Source organism: Mercurialis annua, linkage group LG3, assembly GCF_937616625.2.
Source record: "Mercurialis annua linkage group LG3, ddMerAnnu1.2, whole genome shotgun sequence".
Lineage (NCBI taxonomy): Eukaryota > Viridiplantae > Streptophyta > Magnoliopsida > Malpighiales > Euphorbiaceae > Mercurialis > Mercurialis annua.
In genome coordinates, this window is record NC_065572.1 from 57643246 (window position 1) to 57652870 (window position 9625).

Below are 9625 nucleotides of genomic sequence, written 5' to 3' on the forward strand. Positions count from 1 at the left end.
ATTTATATCCGGGTAATAACTACTCTTTTTGAGAAAAGATAATGTCTATTTAGAATTGAGATTCCCTCAAGTTCAAAATGAACTTTAGGAGGTCATGTTCACGATCTACACCGCTCATTAAAAAAATGAACAGTGTAGATCGTAAAAACACAATTTTAATCAAATTAATCTACACCATTCATTTTACAATAAACGGTTTAGATCGTGAACATGACCCCCTCAAGTTCACATGAACTTGAGGAAATCTCAATCCGTCTATTTAATATCAAATAATAAATAGGAGTAAAAAATGGAAATATTTAAACAACTTTTTTGAATTTTTACCATTTTTAGCTAACCATCAGAACTGAAACTACAGTTAAAGCAGTTATGCACATCACCACCAATGTAATAATATCTTATCTTTTTTTCTTTCCATATGATTTCATCTTTTCTAATAAATAATCGAATAAATAAACATAAAAATGCTATTTGTGTAATTATAAATTATAAATTATACATACATATTTATCTCAAATAATACATCATCATTCTCTTTCTTTGACTATTATATCAATTTATATTGCTCGGAAAAAAAAAAAAGTAAAACATAACCATAGTATATATTTTTGTTATAAATTTGCAAAATAATAAATTAAATATTTGGAGTATATTATTATTTTTAAACTGTCCTTATTAAAAGGGTGCATCTTTTTCAACGAAAAACAATAAAGATTGCAGCTTTTTGCATTCTTTTTCTGAAACAACAAAACAAAAAACGAAATCGGATTTGAATTCAGATTCTCAATTGGCTGGTAAATTCCCAATTCCCTCTCATATATGTTATCCTCAATTTGTGATTCATTCATAATTTTGTTTATGTTTTTAATTTTTATGAATTATTCAATTGAAAATCATCTATTTAGACTAGAAAGTTAATCTTATATTTTTTTTAATAATTTACTTGTTTGTATAATTGGATTCTCAAAAAATGTATGACTTTGGATTTCTCATGTGGGTTCTGATTAAAGATGGCCAAAATCATTCATTTTTCTGTTAGTAAATATTTAATCCTTTTTTTGTTTATCCACAAGTAATAAAGATTCCATCTTTTGATGCAGAGATGATTGGGTTTTTAGTCTTTTGATCATTTGAACATGAAATATCTCTTTCTTAAGAGTTTGCCTGGCCTCTTTTTTTAATTCCTATGTTGCTGAATTCTTGTTTATATTTGGTTTTTATTGCAGGAATTTTAGGTGGATGCATTGTGGTTTTCGACAAAGCAATGAGTCGTGCATCCGATCATCAACGACCTGGTTCAGGTGTGCTACTGATGCTTCAAGCTAGTGATGTTTGTTTTTACTGTCCGAGTTAATAATCTAAAATATAGTAGATCAAATTGTCAACTTAGAATTGAGGATTTAGTTGATGATTATTATGTGAAAGTACAATGTTCTTTTATCGGATAGCTATATATTATACTAGAAAACAAATAATCATATCATAAGGCTCTGGAGATCTTCATTAATTCTCCAAGGAAAGAAATGGCCATTGCGTAACGCTATTTGATGGTAGGGAACGTATTGCACGGAAGAAATCTTTTGGAGTCTCAGCTATATATATATATATTATTATTATTTGTGTTTGTTTGGAAGGGAAACACAGATGTTCCTGGGGCAATGAGGTGCTTTGCATTGGTGCCTTCTCATTTGCATTCCAGGCAATGTTGAGACAGATTATGAATCTGGAATTTTTTCCCTCCTCACTCTTTAACTAGGAGTCCAACTTTGTTTAGAAACTTGAACCACTTTTATGATTAGAATTGTTAATTTTGCAGAAGTTTTAATTTATTTAATAGTATAGGGAATTCTTAATCTGCCCGGAGTCTTTTAACTCTTAATTCACATTTTTTCGGATTGTGTTGAATTAAGCTGTTTTTTGGCAGATCATTCATACTTTTAGAAGCTATGCATAGGTTGAAGAATTTAGTATTTCTTAACCCAGATATGATCGACATTGCTCCATAGGAAGAGTATTGTTTTGTGTTATCTTTCTAACTGTGATTATAAGTTTAATTACTAGGTTTGGCGATCTTATTTTAATTGTAAACCATTTAGTTGATGCTATTATTACTGCAATACTATTTTAAATTTTACGAGGAAGTCAAAGGAGGAAGGAGAATTCTGAATGATTAAAGGGGTTGATCCTTATTGTTTTTGTTCTTCTGTTCCTTTATTACCACCTCCTAGCGTTTATTGATGAAATTGAGTATACTGCATGCTTCTTTCTTTCTTTCTCCCAGACGCTTTTAAAATACGTCGCAATTTTTGTTGTTGATAGATAGAACAAAATTAAATTCATTCTGGTGCATATGTTAATCACATTGTGTGTGTAATAAGTTGTAGAATGTTTCCAGTATGTATAAAATGAGCACAAAAATAAATAAATGAAAAGATCGGTATTCCATATTCAGCATCTATTCATTTGACTACTTTGCACCTTGCAAGATTATTTTACAAACCCATCCACATTTTGTGATTTCTACTTTGCAGGTAAAAGAAGATTAAAAGATTTAATGCTCCAAAGTGATAATCGTTTTTGTGCTGATTGTGGTGCTCCGGATCCTAAATGGGCGTAAGTTGCTAAGGCTTTAATTGACTTTAGAGACTTTTTGCAATAATTATTTATGTTACTGGAGTGATTGCTTCCGCATTCAAAGGAACAGCCACAAAACTAAGTTCAACCTATATATGTGGAACAGAGAGGTTTTTAAGGATGAGGAGTATGTAATAGAGCTGTGCATGTTTCTTCTTAAGCCTATAAAATGCCAAGTAACATTTCTATGCATGTGGATTCAAGAAAAATATTTTTCGTTGTTGAAAGAACGCAAAGATCAAGAATTTAATTTCATTTCTGACATATGCTTTGTCAAGTTAATCAGGACTTGGTTGGAAACTTTATTTGCAGGTCTGCAAATATTGGAGTTTTTATATGCGTAAAATGCTGTGGTGTGCATAGAAGCCTTGGTACTCACATCTCAAAGGTAAATGCTTGCATACCATTGGTTTTAACTTTAACATTTCAATTATGGTCTTACACCATTTACGGAGCATAATGAGCATATGACTGGTGTTTATTTGCAATATGCTGCCCACTTGAAGATATAATGATTGTTGGATTATTAGTACTTAAACATTAATGTTCGCTTGGCCTGCATATATTAGAAGCTTCTCTAATCTTATGCTGTTATAAGATGAAGAAAATACCCAAAAGATGAAGCATACTACTTATTTGATACTATTGTAAATTTTATCTCTTGTATGGGTTGAATTTCTCTCTCTCTCTTTTCCAAATTTTAAAAGAACATATATGAAATAGAAAAGTAAAATACATCCTGAAGGATTAGATCCCTCTATGTCGGATAATATAATTGGAAAACCACAACATCAAGAAACAACGCTTCTAGGTGAAGCTGAATAATACTAAAGACGCTATATTGGAATCCCCCTGAAGCAGAAATGCCAAATTTTGAATGAATGAAACTCGTGTCTTTTCTAAAGCATGCTCTTTTCTACTAGCAATATCTTCATCTTAAACCAATTAAAGTCTCCAAAGTGGCAAACCATATACAATTGTCCTCGAAAACAACAGAGAGACTTTAAATAGTCCAAACCATCTCAACAGGGAAAAACATGTTAGATTGAACCCACTGTGTTTGCAAGTTTTGCAACACTTGAATAGCAACCTCTCATAGCTGATATCTTGTCAACAATTGTTAAATTCTCATTGTTTGAACTTTTAATAGTAGCAATAAATTTTTCACTGTTAAAACTATTTGCCAAACCTTCTATCTTTAATTCTTAGGTTGAAAGTATCTGGTTGAAGTCTCTTTTCTTTTTTATAAAATAGAAGGTTGATTATTGGTAACTCATAGTGTGTAAAAAGTGGAATCAGATATCTTGGTTTCTGGGTCTAAAGTTCATGTACATTCAAATATGCTAAACTTACGTTATTGATGCCTGGATTTTGTGTTTATGAGCTTTTGTCCTTGTTTTAAGATATGGTAATGCTCAAAAGCCTCCTTGAACTATTAATTTCTGATTTCTCACTCAGGGGCAACATATTTGAATGTTCAGGTTTTATCTTTGACATTGGATGAGTGGTCTGAGGATGAAGTTGATTCCATGGTTGAAGTGGGAGGAAACTATTCTGCTAATTCAATATACGAGGCCTTTATACCAGAAGGAATTTCAAAGCCACATCCAGATGCTGCTCATGACGAGCGGATGAGATTCATCAGGTTGGAGTTATTCGTTTGTGGAACTTTGCATGAAAACCAGTTCCTAAAGTATTTACATTCCAGACTATGACCTACAACTATAACAATTTACCATATTTATGATTTTCTCCTATTTGTATGATCAGTACGAGAGCTAATTCAAAATTTATGCAGCTCTGGGTATTGGGCGATTTCTTTAATGTTTTCATTTTTCATGTAGGTCTAAGTATGAGCTCCAAGAATTTTTGAAGCCCAGTTTGCGGATTACGTCAGGGAAGTCTACTATGTCTGTCCAATCAAGCTTTTCTAGGAAGATTTTGGATAGTTTTCGAATTTCAAGTACACCGCAGAAATCGGTAATTTTCGGTGTTTTTCTTTCTTCCTGTTTTAGTTATCATATCTGTTCTTGTAGACGGGTACAAACTTTTCTACCCATCTTGCCCGACAATGCACTAATGACTTATGCATCACATGGATTCCTTTTAGCTCAACATACCTTCATGATATTATTCTATAGTCTTGTGCTGTTACTCATATGATGAATCACTTATGATAGGTTGATATTGACAACAAATTTTGGTCACAATTAATTTTCAGAATCTATGGATTGGTAACAAAAATAACTTCAGCTATATGGTGTTGAAATTTGCAGGAGGAAGGCATGGTGGAATTTATTGGATTGTTGAAGGTCAAAGTTAAAAAGGGTACAAATTTAGCTATTAGAGATATGATGTCAAGTGATCCTTATGTGGTCCTCACTCTTGGGAAGCAAGTTAGTTACATTTTTCTTTTCTTCTTTTATTGTTTCATTTTTATTTCTTTTCTTTTTTTCATTATCAAAGTTGTAGATTTATACAAGGTTCAAATAACTTTTTCAATTTCAAACTTGTTTTGGTTTTTGCTATTTGTTGTGGATTTCCTAGGGCCTGTTTTGTCTTGTGTGCATGTATAAGCATAAAATAACCAGTTAGTGACTGTTTAAAACGATTCAATGGTTGGATGACTAGTCATTGTGCGTGCGGATATCTATGGTGTCGACGAAAGTGTTTCCTTTAAGTTATAGATTACTTGTACATTGTGATATGTAAATGTCTGCTAATTTGATTGAATAGATGAATTAGACTTTCAGTAAAAGAGTCAAGAATGGTGCTGAAAGCTGAATAAAGATAGTGCTTGTTACTGATGATTAAGTGGGTGTTTTTTTTTTCATTAGACAGTTCAGACAAGTGTAGTAAAAAGCAATCTTAATCCAGTTTGGAACGAGGAACGTATGCTGTCCGTTCCTCATGATTTTGGGCCTGTAAAGTTGGTAAGCTTCTTTTTTCCTTTTTGTATTACGTTTTCTTCTGCATATCCATTTACTTTTTCAAAGCCGAAAGACTGGATCTTATTTTCCCCCTTCGTACTGATGAACACAGATACTCTTATCTAGTCAACTACATTCTATTCCTAAATCATAATATGATGCCATATATATGAGAAATAAAAAGGAAATCAGAAAATTCTCTAATATTTCATTTTTCGTATGCAGCAAGTATATGACTACGACACATTTTCAGCAGACGACATAATGGGAGAAGCAGAGATAGATATCCAGCCGTTGATAACGTCAGCAATGGCATTTGGGAACCCAGAAATGTTTGGAAATATGCAAATAGGAAAATGGCTGAAATCACATGACAATGCACTTCTAGATGATAGCATAATTAACATTGTTGATGGCAAGGTAAAACAAGAGATCTCACTCAAGCTCCAGAATGTAGAATCTGGTGACCTACAGTTAGATTTAGAGTGGATTGCTCTTAATCAATAGCTACATATTATTGCTGTTTATACCCACCTATTTTAATAACAAAGCCTCTGTAATTTTATTGAATTAGTTGACTATCCCGGCGGACCGGCGATGTTTACTTTCTTTGAGTTGTATTATTCATTCATTCTTTCGTTTTACGGTCTGTTCGGTTCAAGGTGAGAAATGAGAATATAAATGATTGGCTTGCCTTTTATGTACAATGTTTAATTTTTTTTCAAACAAATTCTGGGAATCTCTCTCATTTTTATTGCCCTCAAAATTTGAACAAATGATCATTCAATTTTTGAACTGCTGATTAAGGTTTGTTAACAGAGATAGAAGAGAATGATTTCATACTAGTCGTAATCCCGCGCGTTTGCGCGGAATCAAATTTATATATAATTTAAACTATGATTAATTTTTAAAATTGTAATATAAATAACTCATAAAAAATAAATTTTTTAATTTATGAACTAATTAAACAAAGAAAACTAAATTAAAATCTGATAATCTTAGTAATATATATATATATATATCTACAATACATGTTTTGATTTTTATTTTCTTAATCACTTCTTGTACCGATTTTTATTTCTCCAATGAGTTAAATACTATTGATCACACGTAATACCGTCGCCCCACTGTTGATTATTTTTCCATATATACTTGTAACCAACAATATTTAAATTGTCTGATTCTTAGTTGTGACTTCCGCTACATTAATTCTGGAGGTTATTGAATTTCTTCAAAATTACATAATGGATATCGGACTTTAAAACATAATATAGTTATTAAACTTTCAAATTTACAATTCCAAGAAGTTTTTAAGTGACTTTTTGTTAAATTATGTATATATGATAATTATCTTTTAATTATTTATGACAAATAATACTTTATATTTTTTATATACACGATCAACCAAAGATCGGTGGAATTTTTTGTTCAGTAACAAAAAATTCTTTTTCTTAACATAAAATGACAGTTTAGTAATCATTTTGTTATGATTTAAAGTTCAGAATCCATTTTGTAATTTTAAGAAAGTTCAATACCGTAATAATGAAATACCTGTAAAAATTTCAGATAAAAATACCAACTTTGATTAAAACCAATACAATTATTGTAAAAAGATCAATTAACTCCAGAAGAAATTAAAGTAAAATTTGAACTATTTTTCACATATCCTGGACAAAAATTAAGCGTGAATGTACAACAGGTTTTATTGACGTTGAAAATGTGATGAATTCAAGGTTATAATCATTATATCTAATTGTTTGGTTTAATCTGTTTTTTTTCCGTATAAATTTATTTCCTGTTTGTTGCTATAATCTTTCTATTCTTGGTGGCATATAAAAAGAATGGATCAGATTAATATAAAAGAACCCGAGAATGTCCTGATAACACAATATTAGAAATATAAACATAAAAAGAGATCGTAACAGTGCTCACAACTTATAGCTCAAATTGATAGTTAATTACTATTAATTCAGTTATTATCTTATCAATACCAAAAAATAAAAAATCAAAGAGTAATTTTAACTAAAAATAAATCAATACTACTTAACAAAAGAATATAATAATACTGAAATCATCATCATGTGTAGATGGAATATGCTTCAAAGTTCAATTTTTTAACAACATAATCTATAAAAGAAGAAGAAGAAGATAGAACGTTAATCAACCACATTTAAAAGAAAAAATCAAACCCAAATAATGAATTGGTTTGAAGTTCAATTATTTTACCCAAAAATTAAAGTATTAGGTGAAATTGTAGTTAATTATTGACTTATATGAAATATGTTAAATTAACATTATACATTCCAGTTTTTTACATTGCAATGCCAACCAGAAAATAAAATTATAATGTTCTTCTCCAGAAAAATGTCAATTTATCTAAGTAATATAACGCAAGTCGTTAAAATATTAACATTTTAAAATATTAAAGAGATAAATTCCTTATTTATATCAATAAGAAGTGATCATCATAAGGTGAAAATTAATTTTGTACATTTTTTCGTATTTCAGAATCAAAGCTCATAAGTGAAAATGAATAAAAAAAATTATACATACCTTTAAATCTAAACTACAGTTTCCACTTTTCTCGTAACATGCCTTGCCATCTGATAATATATAGAAAAAAAAACAATTTTTAAATTGCAATAATAAGAATAAAATAAATAAAATATCTCAGAACTTAAAAAAAGAAATTTAGAGCAAATCGTTTCAGTATATTATTAACTAAGAAAACAATATCCATGATAACAAATCAATATAAAAACAAACTTAATGAGCAAAAAGTAAAACCCTAACTACTATAAATCTCAATGAAATTACAACGGGAATAGAGATTGACTACTATGATAGTATTTGTATTAATATTAGGTAGTTCAGTGTGTATAGGATGCTAAAGTCATGATAAATTCTACTTTAAATAAGTATTTTATGAAAAGTGGGAACTAATGTGAATTATCTATTAGTATTTATTTTTTAAAAATTAAATAAAATTAAAGTAGTTTAAGAAAGTTGGAGATTATGAGAATTCTCTATTTGGTGAGAATCGATGAGAGGGCTCCGTTGGTCCTCTCAATTATATAAGTATATAGATTTTTCATTCAACAATATATAAAGGTATTTATACAACTTTAAATTAGACCTGTTCATGGACTTGAGTACCCGGCTTGCTCGTCCAGGCTTGTCCCCTTAGGGCCGGGCTTGGACACCAATTTTTGGTTCCAAGCCGGCCCGAACCCGAACCCGAAAAAGCCTGATTTTTTTATAGGCGTGCTTGGGCTTTTAATATTATAAAAAAAACAAGATAAGCTCGACTCGAACCCGTAAAATTATTGCATTAGGGTCGGGTTTGGGTAATATATTTTAAAGATCGAACCGGGCTTTGGCGGGCTTGGGCTTGCCTTTAAAAAAGTCAAGTCCGCCTAAGCCCGGCCCGAACTCGGCCCATGAACAGGTCTACTTTAAATACACAGTTAGAAAGGTTTTTAACCAGACAAATCTCCACAATCAAGGATATTAATTGATACTAATTAATTGACATAAATAACTTTCTAATATACTCATATTCTAACATTATCTCTCAAGCTGGAGCATAGATATTTGTCATACCCAGCTTGTTACAGATACTAGTTTCGCATTACGTGCTATGCACGTGACTCGTAACGTAACTCGCTAATGAACATATTAGTAAATTCATTATAATTATATCAATTTTTTATTTATAATTAATATTAAATTAGTTAAGAATTTTTGTAAAAGTAAATATAATATATTCGGTTGTTAAATTTTTTTCCATACTGAATTTATTCTTCTTTTGATTTTATAATAACCATAATTAAATAATTAGCTTAATTTTATTAATAATATCTTTAAAAATAATAAGATAAAAATTTAAATAATATTATATTGACCAAATACAATATTTTAATTTTGTAGTTCAATCAAACTAAAAGATAGGCATTCCTACTAATTTGGAGATAATTTAGTTATTTTTTACATATTAAAAACTAAATTGGAAATAATTTAGCTATCTATTCTAATTAGGACTTTAATTACAATAATGATTA

At 30.0% G+C, this 9625-nt stretch overlaps 1 protein-coding gene across 1 annotated transcript; it reads left to right on the top strand.

Moving 5' to 3' along the window:
• The first annotated feature begins 681 nt into the window (after nucleotides 1-681).
• Nucleotides 682-6208, top strand: LOC126675292 (ADP-ribosylation factor GTPase-activating protein AGD12-like). The gene is made up of 9 exons (XM_050369906.2): nucleotides 682-794; nucleotides 1227-1301; nucleotides 2532-2613; nucleotides 2947-3022; nucleotides 4116-4279; nucleotides 4479-4614; nucleotides 4911-5030; nucleotides 5472-5567; nucleotides 5790-6208. Exons 2-9 carry the CDS (start codon nucleotides 1265-1267, stop codon nucleotides 6069-6071), a joined length of 993 nt encoding a protein of 330 aa, XP_050225863.1. The 5' UTR covers nucleotides 682-794; nucleotides 1227-1264; the 3' UTR covers nucleotides 6072-6208.
• Nucleotides 6209-9625: the final 3417 nt, after the last annotated feature.

What these genes read in the sequence shown, in the direction of transcription:
- LOC126675292 (XM_050369906.2), top strand. Translation starts at nt 1,265, where the DNA reads ATGAGTCGTGCATCCGATCATCAACGACCTGGTTCAG. An exon ending in TCATCAACGACCTGGTTCAG is followed by an intron (nt 1,302 to 2,531) that starts GTGTGCTACTGA and finishes TCTACTTTGCAG; the next exon opens with GTAAAAGAAGATTAAAAGAT. An exon ending in CAAGTACACCGCAGAAATCG is followed by an intron (nt 4,615 to 4,910) that starts GTAATTTTCGGT and finishes TGAAATTTGCAG; the next exon opens with GAGGAAGGCATGGTGGAATT.